This window comes from Abramis brama (assembly GCF_963993115.1).
Source record: "Abramis brama genome assembly, chromosome: 8".
Lineage (NCBI taxonomy): Eukaryota > Metazoa > Chordata > Actinopteri > Cypriniformes > Leuciscidae > Abramis > Abramis brama.
Window position 1 is genome coordinate 14,595,904 of NC_139970.1, and position 20,147 is coordinate 14,616,050.

Here is a 20,147-nt window from a genome sequence, read left to right on the forward strand (position 1 = left end):
GTGTCTGCTAAGGTAAGATAGAATCACTATTACTTGAGGTTGTCATGGCAACCATATATATTTCACACGAATTACTTGTAAGGGCCATGTTGCCTATTTTTCCCAGTAAACACATTATTAAAATCTTTCAGGCACCAGAGCTGGGGGTGGGTGTTGGTTGTTCCTTATCCATTCAGGATATTCTGGACCTTTGGTGTTTCACCTTAGGTATTATTTGCCAATCAACAACTAAGTCAGTGATGCCTTTATCTGCTGTCCTTGAGACACAAAGTGGTGTTTCACGTTTTAGTGCGTTATTGCCACCAAATGCTCTTTATGACTAATACAGAAATGGTTGACTCTGATGCTGAAGGAAAATATTAGGAAAGTCTTGAGAATTGCTCGAAAATTACAGGTACAGTAGATGTGTTTGATTAGGGATAAAGTTATACTCTGCAGGACATGGCCCTCCAGGACTGGAGTTGGACAAGACCTGATTTAACATGTGAACTATAACTACTCAGTGTGTTTTTATCATCAGACATAAAAAAATAAAATAAAAAATCTCGAAAAAAAATGAATTATTGTATGTATGCATGCGTGCGTGCGTAAATCTATACGAATCCATTCTTTCTATTTAAAATCTTCATATATTTTCAGTTTGCAACAAAAAAAAACATTTCTGCATAATAATATGATGTTTCGCAATATTTTCAAAGTGAATGTGATTGGTGCTAAAATCATGTTCAGGTTTATTGAAATGATGAACGTGAATCTGGCAACGTTCTTTGGAGTTTTGCAAAGATTTAGGTAGAGGCCTATTTTGTACTACTGCTTTGAATATGTTAAGCCTGATTATATAAATTAATTAAAGTTACCTTACAATTGCTGCTCTTGTAATTGCCTGTTGAAAGAAAATGTTCCTCTAGATATCTGAGTAAAGTTTTAAAACCTATTTGGCTGTTTGTTTTTGCTTTTGTTTTGTTTTTATTTCTATTAGCAGAATTGAATTAACAACCTTTATTAAAATGTTTTTCTGTCTCAGATTTATTAGTTTATAAGCTTTCAGGTATTTTGCAAGCCCTTAACATGTGGTGGTTGCATTAACCATAGTAACAGTTATTGTAGTTCCATGCCCTGTGATGATACACATGCTGTGTGATCATATTTTCAACAAGGGCTTAAGTTTCACAACACTTGACCTACAACCTGATGAACTGCAGCACCAATAACTGTGAAAATGGATTTGCACAACAACAAGAGAGATGGAACACACTGTCCGCTGGCCAAGACTGGAATAATTTCTATAGAAAATCAGCCAGCCAGTTCTTTGTTTGGAAAGAAACACAAGCAATGTCTTATGCACGAGCAGATAATGGTAATGGACCTTTCCATTTCAGAGAGCTTCAATAAATCAATAAATAATAAAGAAATGTAATAGGAAATACATAGTCAATAAATAATAAAGAAATGTAATAAGAAATGTATTTAAAATTTGTGTGGACTTTTACCATAATCTGGAAATACTTCCTAAAAGACAGAATTATATGAATTCTCTTTTCAAATCACCTTTATTTAACACTTTATCCAATACAGACTGTTTCAAAGCTGCTTTACAGTGATAAAAGGGAAAATAATGATCAATGATGCAACCAAAATATAATTGTATGTAACATATGTATATGTATAAACATGTGAGGGTTAAAGTTTCAACCTTACATTTAAAGACTTCAAAGTAGGCCTACTGGATATTTTGAAGGATGGAAGATGTGAGATACTGGACTTCCAGGATTTGAAATTAATTTTTTTACTTGCCAGCCAATTTGGCTTCTAAATTTTTAAGTTACCACCAGCCATTCAGAACTTCTACTAGCCAAAACAAAAATATCAGAAATAGATTTTCAAAGTGATGCTTAGATTTAAATATTATTAAATCTAATTCTGAATCATTGTATCACTTTCAGCTTTACGGGAGTCATTTACTGTTTGCAGATACCATTCAAATAAAATAAAATGGAAATAAAAACAAAATTGACTTCCCTTATAATTGCCATGAGTTTTTCTGCACTTAGCAATACAAGACGGTAAGGCACTTTTTGCCCCAAAGTCTTGGACATGCGCCATTTATGAGAATGGGTTGGAAAAAGTGGCCTCTTAATTGTCTCCTAGGACTCTGGCGGAGTGTTTAACCGGTAGCACAGCAGACGAGCAGTGCAACGCCAGGGACATTTCATGGGCAGGCTTCTCTCACATCTGTCGCATCATTCTGGACTCGCGTTCTCAAGTTCAAGGCGGCAGTCCAACAGTGAATCTAATCACAATACAGGAAAAAGTTCACTTCAAGAATGAACAAAGTGTCAATGAATTTGAATTAAGGTATTTAAAAAAAGAAATAAAAAAAACAGCACAAAGAGAAAGAGAAAGTATGGCAAAAACAAACTTGAAAATGAAATATGCACCAATACACAATGTCCTGTCAGCACGTAAATATATGTTGTGTTCTGAGTAATTGTGCTAGAGGGCGCTCAAGAGGGAAAGAGCGAAAAGGAGAGAAATGTAAGAGAAGAAGAATGTAATATGGCGAGATAGTCATGGTTAAGTGAGTTCATATCAGTTAAAGAATAAAAGGAGTTACTATTATACTTGCTTCGTCAGTTCTATGATTCCTGAGAGTGACTGTTTACCTTGATACTGCTTATAACAACAATATATTTGTCCTAAATTGTTGTATTTTAATGGAAAATGATGTGAGTGAAACCACAGTCACACTAGACTTTAATAGGGGCAGGGGCACCGTTATGGGGGGTGCAGAGTATGCCAGGTATATGGGCCCAGGACGCTAGGGGGCCCCAAATCACAAATTTGGATTATATTATTTCATTTTTATTTTTGGAGTGATTTATTTCTTACATACACAAACACGTTAACTAATAATATTGTAGTAAAATAAAATTAAAATCTGTGAATTATAGAAAGTAAGAAGTGAATGTGAGCACGCTCTCGTCACTTCAAAATACAGCACATAACTTTAACAGCACAAAAAAAGACCTCGGTGGATGGAAAGAGGCACCTGTCAGGAGCACAAAAGCAAAAACGTTAAAAAAAAGTAGGAATGAAGACGTGAAAAGGATGAAAGTTTCCCTTACAAATTGGGTCCTTACAAATAACACAATACAAAATATTGGAGATTATTGTAGTGACAGAAGGGGAAAGATCCTAGTTACGGCCTCAGTGTGGACGCTAGCAGTGAAACAGGACAGCAGATTAGCAATAAACAAGAAACAATCTCCCGAGATGAAACAGTAAAGGACAGTATTCAAGTCAGCGGCAGCACCAGCATTGACAACCTCAGAGAGACAGGAGGATTACAGGTTAGCGAGAGTAAGGCTTTACCATTTCACATTGATTGTGCCAATAGACAAGCTATACCAACTGTCGGTGAGAGTAAAGCAGGACAGCTCACCAGTAGACCGAGTACGCCCTGTGCCACTGATGAATCCTTGAATGTAAAATAATGAGGGTTGTCTGTGTAAGACTGGTTAAAACTGCTACGATAGATGGTAGCAGGGTTATTATAGGATATATATATTTATATATCTGGTGACAGAGTTACTGTTGACTTTCTATCAGCTCGAACCAGTCTGGCTAATCTCCTCTAACCTCTGGCATCAAGGCATTTTTGTCCACAGAACTGCTGCTCACTGGAAATTACTCTTTTTTGGACCATTCTCTGTAAACCCTAGAGATGGTTGTACGTGAAAATCCCAGTAGATGAGCAGTTTCTGAAATACTCAGACCAGCCCGTCTGGCACAAGCAACCATGCCAAGTTCAAAGTCACTTATACCTTTCTTCCCCATTCTGATGCTCAGTTTGAAATTCAATAGTCATCTTGACCATGTCAACATATTTAAATGTATTGAGTTAGATATTTAGTTAGAATTAGATATTTTTGTTAACAAGCAGTTGAACAGGTGTACCTAATAAAGTGGCCAATGAGTGTACGAAACAATAGGAAAGAAAAGATAATTGCAATTTCAGTTTCATACCCTTTTTAAACAATCTTCAATAACTCAGAAAGGACATACAAACAAAAGCCGTTTTCATACATTAAACTTGGTAAATTACTGTAAAATTGTTGGATTGACTTTTCAGCAGCTGTGGCTCATACAGAGGCAGGTGGGGCAGTGACCCACCAAATATGTATTAACTTGAATAAATAGCCCTCTGTATATAGCCTACTGTCTCACTGTCTCAGCCTACAGCTACTCACTTTTTTAAAGATTTTAGGACCAGCTTTACTAACAGTTTGCGCTGGCGCAAACCCTCTTTTGGCATTAAAAAAACTATTGTCAGGATTTACTTAAGACATGCAGTGAAATATTAGCGCTGAAAAGGCGTGGACAGTTATTTTTGTGGCTGACTTTATTGCAAATGCATTTGTTTGTTTCCCTTTCAGATGCAAAATGTATGGGAGGAGAGTATTTATGCAAGGTGATTTACTAAGGTTTGCGATAGTCAATTTACTGGTATTTGCGCCATTATTTAATGGCCTAAAAAAAACATGTCTTAAACCAGACGCTAATTGCGCTGCTCTTGGAATATTGTGTTGGTCATTATGGAATGATCTAGATGTGTTCTTGAATTTGCACGCGTCTGTAGATCACCCCTAGAACTTTCCACTCCCATTGGTGCTTTTTTGGAATTGTGCACTCACACTAATTTGCCCTATTTAGTAAATATGGCCCTTAGTCTTTTATATTTTCCCCTTTAAATATAATGGTTTAATCTCTGACATCATATTTGTGGCAGTGACATCCTCAGTGTCATTTTGGTCCAAATGTAATAGTCCCTGAAAGCCCCATATTGTTGACAACTAACATAAATATGGGAGTCCCCAAAAGTGTTTTTTTTTTTTTTTTCTGAAATAATCAGGTATAAAGGGCACTTTTTCCTAACAATGGGCCATTAATCCATCCTCTACTCTGGTGCACCAGTCTCAAGCCAACAGTCATGTATGACTCTACCTGTTAGACAGCCGCTCGGAGGAATTTAACTACCCTGCTAGGATACACACAGTATTAATAACCCTCAGGCTGCCCGATAATTACCCAACCAGCCTTGTTATGTCATACATGTTTTACTTTCACTGAGCAAAGAAAGATTTGCTATTCTATACAGAAAAACAGTCCAAACAAAACACACACTAAAACAAATGTACTGTTAATGATGTTTAATTCTAGGACACTTTCAGAATATGGGAGATGATGACAATGGCCTGTCATACCTGGATTGAAGTGCAGCGTCTCATTGTTGCAGAAGTCTGTAAAGCAGCAGTTGCGTTTATAGACGTTTCTGGAGCTGTGGCAGAACACCTGACCCTTGAGCTCTGATGGGGACACACAGGACTTCACTGGCTCCTCCTTCCCATTTATGAGCATCACTGAGTTCCAACATGCTCCTTCTGCCTCCGTCTCACAAGTATGGTTCACACACAAGTGACATACACACTTTAAGGCTGAGGGAAAAAAAATATAGATTGATATTTGGCATGGGAAAAGTCGCTGTCACACCTTTTATTAGAATGAAACTCAGAGATTTTTTCTTTAGGCACGGTAAAAACAGTATTGTCATTGTATGTACACCAATGACAATAAATCATAAATATCAGGTGATGTGCCATATCCAATTAAATTCCTGAATTTGAAGTAAGGATGTAAAATTAGAATTAAGACAATAAAATGATAATAAATTTAATTAAATTAATTTAACTGCTGCAAGTGGTCATTAATATTACATTCATATTACATTTATAATGTATTTATTAATAAATGATTTTATAGCATGAATTACATATACTCATGTGCTGAAAACAGCAAAGTACTCAATCTTTTTTTTTTTATCCACTAATAAATTTGTATTTATTTGTAATTAATAATTCAATTTCAGCATGTTTTAAGAACACATTTTATTTCCTAGAATGCCCTAATTTGTCCAATAATTAAAAAATATATACATTTTTATTATTATTATATTTGATAAAATCATCGTTTAACTAAGCCATTTTGATAGCTGTGTTGATTATTTTGACAGAAAACTATTCTGACAGAATTCTACCACTAAAGATTGCATTATAAATAATCTTCCTGATCCAAATCTACTCCTCTGCATACCAGATAGCTTAGAAAAACTCAATGTTACAACAGAAACTACTGACTCTCTCTTTCCCAGCACTTTAGACATGGTTGCTCCTTTGCGTTTAAAGAAGATTAAGGAAAATAGTCCAACGCCATGTAACAACCACTCTCTGGCCCTCAAGAAAGCAGGCTGAAAAACTGGAGTGCAGCTGGAAGAAAACAAAACTAGAGCTATTTCGCATTTTGTGGAAGGAAAATGTTATTGCATATAGAAAGCCCTTGAAAACTGCTATATCTGCTTACTTTTAGACTCTCTTAGAAGAGAACAAACACAACCCTTGGTATTTATTTGATACAGTGGCTAAATTAACAGGACATAAAGCTTCAACTTCATATGTTTCCAAACATCCGCCATGGGTGGATGCAGTTAAATTGATGAAGACGATGAATATAAAGTTCCACCACCAAGTTTAATACTAATAATCCACAAGACAGGCAAACAGGCAGGACCAACACACTTAACGTAGACGTGACCGGATAACAAACAGAGGAAAAGGAGAAACTTAAATATACAGTGATAATGAGGAGAAAACGAGAAGGTGTGATTGATGAGTGTCCATGACAACTGATGACTGGTGGAAAACAAAGACAAAGAACACATGTGACTGATGAAAACCAACTGAAAGTCCATGAAAAGAAACTAACTGAACATAACTGTGACAACAGCACAGCAGATTTATGAACTTTATCTTTACTTGCAAGATTGATACTATTAAAGAGAAAATGAGGTAACACTTTATTTTACAGTGTCCTTGTTACATTTGTTACATGTACTTACCATAGCAATAACAGTAAATTATGCATCATTACATGCAACTAACCCTCAACCAAATCCTAATCCTACCCTAACCCTATAGTAAGTACATGTAGTTAATTATTATTACTCAGTACTTAAATATATAATTACACTGTAACAATGACACCTTAAAATAGTGTAACCGAAAATGATAACCATGCATGCAACCATGCTATAGAGCCCCTAAGGAACAATTTCATAATTTTTTGCAATAGGAAATGAAGAATTGTCTAAACTTGTTAAATCATCAAAATCAACAACATGCATAGACCCTATAAATACTGAGCTACTGAAAGAGATGCTTCCAGAATTTAAGAGATGCTTCCTCTTCTTAATATTATCTATAACTAGTCTCTCCCCTGTGAAGGCCTTCCTTTTCTTTACCTTTGTACAGATAAAATGTTGTCAGGATAATTCTGGTTCACGTGACTACGCGGAAGGGGTAAATACATTTTTAAGGCCAGACAGGTAGTTTGTTGAGGGTTGGTTTGTAAATATATATTAAATATATATTATATTATATATATTATACATATATATTAAAACGCTCATACCTATAGAATAAACAAAAGCACCTTGGAATCTATTTCAGGGTTTGTGTTCTCGAGCCCCCAGGCACTGTTTCGTGTGGATGAGCGGGCTGGAGCGTTTCCTATTAGAAAGGTGTTGTATTAGCGGCCCCTAAGTTAATAACTAATGGTCTTTGCAACGGAAGTGAACCAATCAATCAAAACCAACTTTAGCTGGACAATAACTTTATTCTAGAGCTGCTGTAAAGCCAAAACAATCTATGTTACTGTAATTTCCTATTATCTCTGTAAAGCTGCTTTGAAACAATCTATATGTCACGGCTCGCAGGTCTGTAGATTCATTCTTGTCTTCCACTCGCAAAATATGTTTGCATTAGTGGAATTTGCATTGGCGTGGTTTAAATCATGCTTATCTGACCGTTACCAATTTGTAGCAGTAAATGAAAATTAGATAGGACACCACTGGCATATTGTCTGTTCTCACAAGAACGGGATGGCCATTGAGGTCTGGCAGGAAACTCGTCAGAGCTCAGAAAACCGCCAACATCTCTAGGCAATTTATGTGCCAGGAAGAATGATGGTCTTGCCATAGACCTCTCGCAGAGTGGCCGTCCATGACTGCGCCCCAAGCCCGTAAGGGAGGCGTCCGTCGAAACGGCTTTCCAGCGACATGACGCTCCCAGCACGGGACCTTGGGACAGGAACCAAGGTTTCTTCCACATAGATAGGGAACGACAGCATCTGCGCGTAACCCTGATCATGCAGAACGGGTTCCCCCTCAGGGAAAACCCCTTGGTTTTCAACCACCACTGCAGGGCCCTCATGTGCAGCAGGCTGGATGGAATCACATTGGATGCTGCTGCCACGAGACTGACACTCTCACACAGTGATGGCCTGGGCCTAGCTTTACCCTGGCCACCACCCCCAGGAACGTAGTTCTCTGGGCATGTACCAACACACTTTCCTTTGTGTTGAGTCTCAACCCCAAGCTCTGGATATGGGCAAGGATCACATCTCTATGCCGAACTGCCAGCTCCTGCAACTGGGCCAGAATAAGCCAGTCGTTGATGTGATTTAGCACTGTGATACCCTTAAGCCTTAGCGGAGCTAGAGCTGCATCCATGCATTTGGTGAAAGTGTGAGGGGAGAGAGCTAGGCCGAACTGAAGGACCCTATATTGTAACGCTTCGCCCCCGAAAGCGAACCTCAGGAACTTCCTGTGAGATGGAAGGATGGATCTGTGGAAGTATGCGTCCTTCAGATCTATCGTGACAAACCAATCCTTGGATTTGATTTGGCTCACAATGGTGGAAATAGCGAGCATCTTGAACCTGAATCTCAAGAGGCAACCACTCATTCGCTGCTGCTTAAACTAGGAGCTCGGCTCATAATGTGCACAGGCAGCCCCCTCGAGAACTGCCCATGCATGCTCTGCTCCTAGCTTAGTCAGATGATTATTTCATCTTTTTTAATTCCTCATAATTAAATGCAGCCATAATAACCAGACAAGTAAAACATGGTCTGAATGGTAGGCTGAAATATTTAGCTCAGAGTCAGATATTCCACTATTTTAATTCATCAGAATTAAATGCAGCCATAATAAACAGATAAGTGAAACATGGTCTGAATGGTAGGCTGAATTAAAATATTTAGCTCAAAGTCAGATCATATTCCACCATTTTAATTCATCAGAATTAAATGCACACATAAACACCAGACAAGTGAAACCCAGTCTAAATGATAGGCTGAATAAAAATATCTAACTCCTTAAAGCTAGATAATATTTATACATGCATGCCGGTCTCATAATCTACACGTTGCCTCGACAACGCGAGATACATGTCGTTCATAATACATATTGGCTTTCTTCCCTCGAGAAGAAAGTCAATAGGTGCGAGGCTGAAACACTCGAAAGTGCACGTCTTTTTCTTTTGCTGTACACTTCAAGATATGGTAACACTTTATTTTGATGGTCCCTTTTGAACATTCTGTTGACTATAAGTAACTTTGCAACTACATGTCAACTAACTCTCATTAGAGTATTAGTGTACTGTCTGCTTAATATCTGATAACTTTTTATTGTGATGGTCCTCCAACAGACACTCTACTGACTATAAGTAACTTTGCAACTACATGTCAACTTATTCTAACCCTAACCCTACCAGTCTACTAATACTCTACTAATACTCTAATGAGAGTTAGTAGACATGTAGGTGCAATGTTACTTCTAGACAACAGAATGTGTTAAAGGGACCATCAAAATAAAGTGAAACCCAAGATATTTCTCAATGAACACAGCCAGCACCCTCAAGAGCTGACTGTGCATGCCTCGCATTCAAACAGTATCACACACCGATCGCATGTCACCTCCCGAAGTTTAACGTGAGCAGGAAGACACACGCTTTCAGCTGTGCTTATGGTAACAATTCAAGTTCCCACAGGACAAACAACACCAAATAGGAGAGACGCTTGCTGAATGGTGCGCTTGCTGAAGAACAAAAAGCTAACTCTGTTGTGTGTCGGCGTCCCTTTGTAGCTTCTGTGTATGCCGTCACGTTACATCATGACGCAACGCCAATCAGGATTGGAATAGTTTCATTCATGCTTCAGACGCACTACGCTGGGGACATTCCCCAAAGTGTGGCATTGAAGTAGTGCGAGTTCCCTCGAAAGGGAACCCCATTTTTCCATCTTAAAAATATAAATTATGACATATGCTGTCAATGACAAATGCAGAAAAGTTAGTTCATGCGTTCATGACCTCAAGGCTAGATTATAGTAATGCTCTACAGGGTGGTTGCCCTGCACACATAATAAACAAACTCAGCAGGTCCAAAATGCAGCAGCTAGAGTTCTTACAAGAACCAGGAAGTTTGACCATAGGGGGCTTTCACACCAGATAGTTCTAGGAACTTAGTTCTAGGAACTAACCACCAGGGTGGTTCCCCGAGAACTAATTGTTTCCCTAGGAACGTTTTCTGGTTGCATTCGCACCGCCAGTAGGATCTCTGAAATGACGTAAGCCGCGATTGTTGCTGTGACTTATTTTGACGGTGCTGAGAATGTAAGAGCCTGAACTCACAGTGCTCACATTCTCCGTGTTCATTAGTTTACGATCTGTCTAACAGTCCTGTTTAATATGTTATTAGATAGAACAATTATACATAGAAAGTAGACAGTAATGAAAAGTTATTAGCGTATGCCGCGTGGTTGATGTCCAGTGTCGCTAGCTGAGCAGAAATACATAATCATGTTTGGCTTGGTCCCCTCAAAGGTGCGTTGGATTTTCTCCTCAGCATAAAGGTTATGAGGCCCATCTATCACTGTTTTCATGTTTCGTAGAGTTAGTTTCTGGAGTAAATATATAGGCTATAATCTGTGTTTACACAGCCTTTTTAAAAATGGCGGGTACTGGTGTTTCGCGTGCGTTCGGCAAATCAGCGTACACTTATGTCACGGATAGTTCCTATAGTGCTGGTTTAGACCCTACTCTGAAGTAGGAACTAAATTAGTTCCTCCAAAAGAGTTCCTATAACTAAAATAGTTTCTAGTTCCTTTGGTGCGAAAGCGCCTCATATTAGCCCAGTTCTGTCAACACTGCATTGGCTCCTTCTTAAACATTGCATACATTTTTAAATCTTGCTAATTACTTACAAAGCTCTAAATGGTTTAGCTCCTCAGTACTTGAGCAAGCTCTTCATGCATCTTCATCTATTGTGATCTCAAAATTCTGGCCAGTTGATAAAACCTAGAATATAAAAAAACTGCAGGCAGTAGATACTTTTCCTATTTAGCACCCGAACTCTTGAATAGTCTTCCTAGCCTTGTTCGGGAAAGCAGACACACTCTGTCATTTTAAATATAGACTAAAAACACATGTCTTAAAACTGGCATAAACATTATCAATTTCAATTATTCAAATCAGTTAAATAATTGTTAGGCTGCATAAATTAGGTCAACCGGAACCGGGAACACTTCCTATAACACCCGGTGTACTTGTTACATCATAAGAACAAATGGCATCTACTCTAATATTAGTCTGTCTGTCTCATTCTTATCCTGAGGTTACTGTAGTCATTTGGATCTGGTCCATTTCCAGATCAGATGTTGGACCTGCACCTAGACATGACCAAAATGCAATCCTCAATGTCAGCATTAGACTGTGTCTAATAGACAATTCCCTGTGAAGGCCACGTCGACATGACAGCCATCAGCACAGATGGCTCCATACTGGCGTGATGAATCAGATCTTTAAGCAAAAGGAACTGGATAAATAATGCTACCAATCCCGATCTGAATTCTGACTTGTGATGCAGCGTAAATTATAATGACACCGTGTTCGTTCGTTGGCCAGAGAAGAACTGAGGACTGAGAACTGAGAACTGAAAAGGGATTACAAAAGGTGTTGGGGAAATTACATTTACATTTATTCATTTAGCAGACGCTTTTATCCAAAGCGACTTACAAATGAGAACAATAGAAGCAGTTAAACTAACAATAGGACAACAATATGCAAGTGCTATGACCCTTCCAAGTTTAATCTAACACAGTACGTGTACTTTTTATTTTATTTGTATTCATTTTTTTATAAAGATAATAGATATAGAATAGAAGATAAAGTGTTAGTATTAATGGATCAAGTGTTGCTGAAAAAGATTTCTTGAAAATGGCCAAGGACTCTTTTGTGCCTCTTTGAGATGGCATGACAAGACAGCGTTCACTTGCAGAGCTTAAGTTTCTGGATGGCACGTAAGTCTGAAGTAATGAGTTTAGGTAGGAGGGAGCAGAGCCAGTGGTTGTTCTGTAGGCAAAAGTCAGTGACTTGAATTTGATGAAAGCGGCAACTGGCAACCAGTGCAATTTTGTGAGTAGAGGAGTGACGTGTGCTCTCTTCGGCTCATTAAAGACCACTCTAGCTGCAGCATTTTGGATCAGTTGCAGAGGTTTGACAGTGCAAGCTGGAAGACATGCTAGGAGAGCATTGCAATAATCCAGTCTGGATAGAACAAGTGCTTGGACACAGAGTTGTGTAGCATGCTCTGATAGGAAGGGCCTGATCCTCCTAATGTTGTATAAGGCAAATCTGCAGGACCGAGCAGTTCTAGCAATGTGGTCTGTAAAGTTCAATTGATCATCAATCACAACTCCAAGGTTCCTGGCTGACCTTGATGGAGTTATGTGACCTTGATTGTGTTATGAAATGGAAATGGCATTTATAGATTGCCTTTGGATCAGAGCTGTTTAAAAACAGAGTTGTGACACTCCCATAGACTTCCATAGGAATTGAGGAATGCAGAAGTCAAAGCGTGTCGTGGGGCAACCAACAGTTCCAAACACAAACACTGAATAGTTCCAGTGTTGAGCCCCATTCATTTCAGAGTTTCTCAAGCACACTAGCTGGTGAGTTAATGACATTACTGCATTTTTTGACATTTTAACGCATTAATTGACCCCTCAGGAATCTAGCCAGTAGTGGTATTTTATGTAGTGCGTTTTAGTTCATGTTTATCGTTAAATAATAGATAGTTAGACTGTTATTTCAGTTAGATAACATGAGCAATACTTCAATAGCTACCATAAACAGATGCTAGTTGTCATAGCCCCTAAATAATAAAGAAATTGCATTTGGTTCCAATTTTAAACATTTCATTAGTTAAATTTAGCATTTGCTTGCATTCATTAATATTCACTTGTGTATGTTTATGTGAGTATCATATAAGAGAGGCACTTCAATTTGGATCAGATTTTTTTGTCTAAATATATGTTCAAATGCAAAACCTAAAAAAAATAAGCAAATATGAAATAAATAAGTAGGATAAATAAGTAGCAATTAGGGCTGTGCGATTAATTGAATAAAATCACAATTTGAGCATGTGCGATTTTTTAAACCGCTTAATAGCACGATTCTAAATCGATAATACAGACATTTGCGAGCTGCACACCATACGAAAAAGAGTTAAATAACAAAATAAAGAAATCACCAACGCCGTCATGTAGCATTTTTGCAAAGATATGGTACCCACAAATAGCATCAATAAAGCCAGCTTCCAAAAAATTATAGACACTTGATAAGAGATACTAACTGCCATCGCGAAGAGTTCCTATCCCTGAAATGTATTCCAAATGCAAGGCCAGTGTTGATTCAGAGTTAAAACGAAGTGAAATAATACAGAACTACTTTAGATATGTGGTCAAGCAGAATATCGGAGCCTTACTTAAGTTTAACGGTGCACTTTATTAATGATGGTTTCGAAATGAAAAGCCGATGCTTGCAAACAGCATGCTTCCCAGATGACCACACTGGATAAAATGCTCTGGCTTCCTGGGGACTTTGTGAGGAGCAGCAAGTGTCAATCAACACAGTCAACGGATCAAACATTGTGAAGGCTGCCGCTCTAAACAAATGGACAAGATTGCAATGCTTTTGACATAGACTGCATCTTGCAATTGGTAAGTATCATTACATTTACAGTTTCCTTAATATGAAATATAATATGAAAATATAATTTCTTAATGGCAATATTAATATTCATCTGATTATTTATCCTGCTTGTTTTTATTAGAGAAAAATTTAATGCACATAAAAATAATCATTTTAGAAATCTTTAGTCATTTAGTCAAAAACAAATTTTGTAATTAGGTTATTGAAATAGGATCCATGATGTATTTATTTTGTAATTATGTAATGTATGTAATTATTTTATTTAACCCTCTGGGGTCCTTCGTTTAACAGTCACACTCAGGACCTTCGGGTCCAAATGGACCCGGAGGGCGGGATTAATATATATATAAAAAAAATCATATATTTTTTTTTTTACTTGTTTTTTATAATATTTTTTCTTTTCTTTTTTGGTGTTTTGAGATAATTTTATGATTTTAATTAATATTTATGCAATAATTATGACCCATTTTTTCCCATTGAATATAATAGACATTTTTTATATATATATTTTTTTATTTTATTTTTATTAAAAAAAATGTGTGTGTGTGTGTGTGTGTTTTTTTGTACTCTTGATGTTTTAGAGATTCACCCCTTCACTGTTGAGTCCTTTTTTTCTGCATCCTGGCTGATTTGTAGATTGTATGCACAAAAAAATTCTCTGTTTTCATATTTTTGACAATTTCCCATTCATTTCCTATGGGGGTCATTTTTGACCAAAGAGCAGAAGTGTGACGTGCTTGGATCATGACCCCAATATTTTTTGTGTGTTCACATGCCTAATACCATAAAAGTCACCAAGTTTCGTAACATTCCGATGAAGCTGTGATTTTTAAAAATTCAAAACAGATTTTTGTAATCTGAATTTATTAGTGTGTATGTGTATAAAAGTGTGTTTGTGTGTGTGTGTGTGTGTGTGTGGATGTGTCTGTTTTGCACTCTTGATGTTTTATAGATTAACCCCTTCACTGTTGTGTGCTTTTTTTCTGGATCGTGGCTGATTTGTAGATTGTACGCACAAAAAAACTCTGCATTTTCACATTTTTGCCAATTTCCCATTCATTTCCTATGGTGGGTCCATTTGGACCCGAAGGTCCTGAGTGTGACAAATTTTTTTACAACCACTTAGACTATTCAAATCCTGTCCCCAATTTTTTTGGGTGTTCATATACCAAGTACCAACAAAGTCACCAAATTTCGGACCATTCCGATGAAGCTATGATTTTTTACATTTTTTTATTTAAACGCTTCGGGTCCATTTGGACCCAAAGGACCTCACGATTTTGACACATGCTTAACACATTCATAAATGCATAAATGTGTGTGAATTTGAAACATATTTACAAATGAAACCAGTTAGAGTTTTATCAAAAAGCTGTAACATGTCTCTAGAAAAGACAAAGCAAAATAATCAATAAGTAAAGGTGTAACAAAATGTCTCTAGAACAGACCTATGGCAAAACAAATATTAATGTGGGTATTCAAACCATCAAAACAATAAAAAACAACCCAGACTAAAGTCTCTCTATATAACTAAAATTAGAACAGTGGTAGAAACTAGCTGCATTCAATGTTTAAAGGTTTTTGGCTAAGAAAACCAGCATGTCCACCATTTCTGGTTTTAAGCATGAACGTTGGCATGTCAGCACATTCCCTCCTGTGCTAAACACCCTCTCTGATGGTGAGCTTGTAGCTGGAATACACAGATATTTTTGTGCAAGCCTGCTCAATCTTGGGAGTCAAGTTGTAGTTTTGTAATTTGATGTAGTTTCTACCATAACAGAGGATCTTCCTCACTGTTGATAGAGGGAGTAAGCAGGTAGTTGTTCACCCTGGAGACAATGGCTTCTTCAAGTCGCAGAGATGCTGGCATGGCTGAAAATCTTCCCAAAGACTTTCACCCAAAGTGAAATCTTTTATATCAGACCTCACCTTGGCCTTGATGTTTGGAAGTTTGTCTACAGCGATGTAATTTGTCTTGAATCTTGGATTTAGGAATGACGCCATATCCAGCAGTTCTTGGTTATCTTCATCATCATAAGTTTTATTAATGTACTCAAGAAGTTTGGATTTTTTCTTTGTTGAACAGATGAAGATCTGGTTTCAGATATGACATGCTGACAATAGTCCTCGCCAGAGAGGAGTCTGTGAACTCCTGTAGTGGTTTCAGTGCTTTGCTCACAGATTCGAGGCCATTGTGGCACCAGGTGTCTTGTTTTGCGATCAGCTGACAGAGTTCTATGACCCGTTCTATGACCTGTTGCCTTGAGCCCCACTTTGTTGGGCACTCTGTTATGCTTTGCTTTGCTTTGCATGCTTTGGAAGCTGAAGTTCTTCCTGGGCTTCAGTTAATGCCAACTTTTTCTTCCAACTATGAGAAAAATGCCCAACCAACTTTTTGCACAAGCCTGTGGCTCGGGAAATGCGAGAGTCATCCTTAACTGTATTTTCTAGAATAAAGAAATAAAGCAAAGTGCATTTAAAATCTAAATCACAAAATTGATTAAATAAATAGTGATAGTTTTCTTTTTTTTTGTCCATATTGCACAGCCCTTGAGCAAGTAGACTAGACCTACAGCCCTGTATATACAATGTATATTGTATGCCATACATACATCTAGTGGTTAAACCATGGCATTACATATGAATTGGGGTTTTACAATTAATCTTAATTGATTTTCGATTTTTTGGCTTCCGACTAAACTTGTTAAATCATCTAAATCGACAACATAGTTACACCCTATACCGACTAAGCTATTGAAAGAGATGCTTCCAGAGGTCATTGATCCTCTTCTTAATATCATTAATTCATCTTTGTCATTAGGATACGTACCAAAAACTTTTAAGCTGGCTATGATTAAACCGCTTAGTTAAAAAAAAAAACTTGATCCTATAGAATTAGTCAATTACAGGACGATCTCGAATCTACCTTTTCTGTCAAAGATACTAGAAAAGGCAGTATCCTCACAACTATGTTCCTTTTTAGAAAGAAATGATATCTGCAAGGATTTTTTCAGTCAGGATTTAGACCGTACCATTATACTGAGACAGCTCTCATTAGAGTTACAAATGATTTGCTCTTATCATCCGATCGTGGTTATATCTCTCTATTAGTGTTACTCGATCTTAGTGCTGCATTTGATACTATTGACCAACAACATTCTTTTAAATAGACTCAAAAATTATGTTGGCATTAGTGGAATTGCATTAGCATGGTTTAAATCATACTTATCTGACCGTTATCAGTTTCTAGCAGTAAATGAAGAGATGTCTTATCAAAAGTTTAGTATGCGTACCACAAGGCTCAGTACTAGGACCGTTGATGTTCACTCTGTACATGCTACCCTGTTATGCTGATGATACTCAGCTCTATATTTCTTCACAACCTGACGAAAATTACCAATTCACAAAATTAACGGAATGCATAGCTGATATAAAAAACTGGATGGCTAGTAATTTCCTACTACTTATTCTGAAAAAAACAGAGATTCTAATTATTGGACAAAAAACTTCCACACGTAATAATCTAGAATACTGTCTAACACTTGATGGCTGCTCTGTCAAGTCTTCGTCGTCGGTTAGAAACCTGGGTGTGCTCTTTGATACCAACCTTTCATTTAAAAAGTCACGTGTCTAGTATCTGTAAAACCGCATTTTTCTATCTTAAAAATATATCTGAATTACGTCATATGCTCTCAATGAAAAATGCGGAACGATTAGTTTATGCGTTCATGACATTTCAAGACGCGTTCAAGGCTAGATTATTGTTATGCTATTATGGGTGGTTGCCCAGCGTGCTTAATAAATAAACTACAGCTGGTCCAAAATGCAGCAGCTAGAGTTCTTACCAGAACCAGGAAGTATGAACATAGTAGCCCGGTTCTGTCAACACTGCATTGGCTCCCTATTAAACATAGTACAGATTTTAAAATATTGCTGATTACTTACAAAGCACTAAATTCACGTCTATTGCGATCTCAAAATTCTGGCCAGTTAATAATACCTAGAATATCAAAATCGACTGCTGGCGGTAGATCCTTTTCCTATTTAGCACCAAAACTTTGGAACAGTCTTCCGAACATTGTCCGGGAAGCAAACACACTCTTTCAGTTCAAATCTAGACTGCAACACATCAACACATATCTTTGGCCTAGTATACACATAATACATTATGGACTTCTATAATTCAATGTTAGGCTGCATAGTTTAGGTCAGCCGGAACCGGGAACACTTCCCATAAATCCTGATGTACTTGTTATATCATAAGAAGGATGGCGTCTACGCTAATATTAGTCTCTCTGTTTATCCCGAGGTTTACCACAGTCCACCGGATTCAAGCTGTATCCAGATCTGATGAAGGACCTGCGCCTGGACACGACGACAACGCAGTCCTGAAGTGTCAACTAGGCTCTCCCTGTGAAGGCCTCCTTCCCTTCCTTATCTCCTTCCCTTTACCACGTGGCTATGCGGATGCGATAAATAATTCTGTATTATACATTTTTAAGGCCAGACAAGTAGTTTGTTGAGGGTTGATTTGTAAAGAAGGACTACATGCCTGTGCACATATATATTCAAACGCGCATACCTATGGACTGAACACGTGATGCGCATGTGTGCAACGTCGGTGTTTGCGCAGAGATAACTGAAACCTATTTCCGGGAGTGCGTTCTCGAGCCACCAGGCACTGTTTTGTGCGGATGGGCAGCTGAGTGCGTTGAGGGTTTTCTGTTAGAACGGTGTCGTGTTAGCAGCCCCTAAGTTAATAACTAATGATCTTCGCAAGGGAAGTGAATCAATCAATCAAAACTACCTTTAGCTGGACAATAACTTTATCCTAGAGCTGCTGTAAAGCCAAAACAATCTCTGTTACACTCTCAGAAATAAAGGTACAGTGAGGGTACAATTAAGTACTTTAAGGTACAAATTTCACAAATGTGCCAGCAAAGGAACAAACATGTATTCAGCTGAGTACCAAAAAGTACCTTTCCAAAGAAAAGGGGTACACAATGAAATATGCATGGTGAAAGGTACATATATGTACCCTTTGAAAAGGTACATTGTCATATAAAGTAATAGTTAAGGTACAACATTCACAAATGTACCATTAAAGGTCCTATCGTGTTCCCATTGGGTACTTAGAAGTACCTTTTGGGTACACATCCTGCAGGGTACAAAAAAGTACCTTATTCAAGTCAAAGGGTACACTTCATGTGGGGTACTAAGAAGTACTTTTCAAGTTACAGGGTACACAATCCTCTGGGGTAGCAGCTACTTATGTGTGCCTTTTCTAAGACTGATAGAGCCTTTGTCATAATTTGTAAATGTGGTATGCTGAATAATCCTCTGTGATAAGTGCATAATTATTATCACTATCAAGTTTCGTAAGTATTTTCATTCGTTTCTGCTAAGGGATTATTTACAGATTTATACTCGATTTTTATAATTATTATCATTATTGTTTTCATTTAAATAATTGTTGCATATATTGTGGGTTCTATAATAAGCACTATTGGTTCGAATTAATTCAATAATATATTATTATAGTTAAGATAGATGTGTGTGCTTGGTTGTGTGTGCGTGGGCGCGGCTTGCGTGCATTTAGAGAAGGAGTTCTTCTCGCGATACGTTTCATTCAAGATAAAGCAAAGCTGATGGTCGCATCATTAATTAATATCATCCTTTACAGGTAACGAATGTATAAAATGTACACCATCATTGTTTTAGATCTTCATAAGAAGGACTGTTAATTGTATTATTTCTTATGTATATGAGACTGTTGAGTCTGTAAACTATAGTGTTAACGATCTGTGCTGCGAACATTGTTAGCAAACCTGGTGTGATTAGCGCGCGCGCGCCGCGAGTTATGCAGAGATAAAAATGTGGAGATAAAGTACCGAGTATAGTGTTATTCTGCATGTTTTATGTTTTCCTTTATTCATTAATTCTGTGATAAGTTTATTTCATGCTGTTTCACTGATAGTGAGTATGTATGTGACGTCATGAGTATGTAGGGTGAACTTGGATGTCAATGGCATGAATGGAATTTGAGTGTTTACAAGAGCAGCATGTAAACAAACTAATCTTCAGCGGCGAAATAAAAGCCTTTTATTGACGAGACCGGTCTGCGAGACCTCCAGCTCACAGCGGGGTCTCTGAGCAGGACTGGCCGAGCGACGAGCTAGCGGCTGGGGCAGGCGCCTGCTGGCTG

General features: G+C 37.7%; 1 protein-coding gene across 2 annotated transcripts in view; it reads right to left on the reverse strand.

Moving 5' to 3' along the window:
- acvr1c (activin A receptor type 1C) overlaps window positions 1-20,147 on the reverse strand; it is a 112,324-nt gene that overhangs the window by 54,097 nt on the left and 38,080 nt on the right. For both annotated transcript variants that reach the window (XM_084122778.1, XM_084122779.1), the window contains exon 2: window positions 5,265-5,495. In XM_084122778.1, the coding sequence (XP_083978904.1) occupies window positions 5,265-5,495 (231 nt within the window). The remainder of the gene's footprint in view (window positions 1-5,264; window positions 5,496-20,147) is intronic.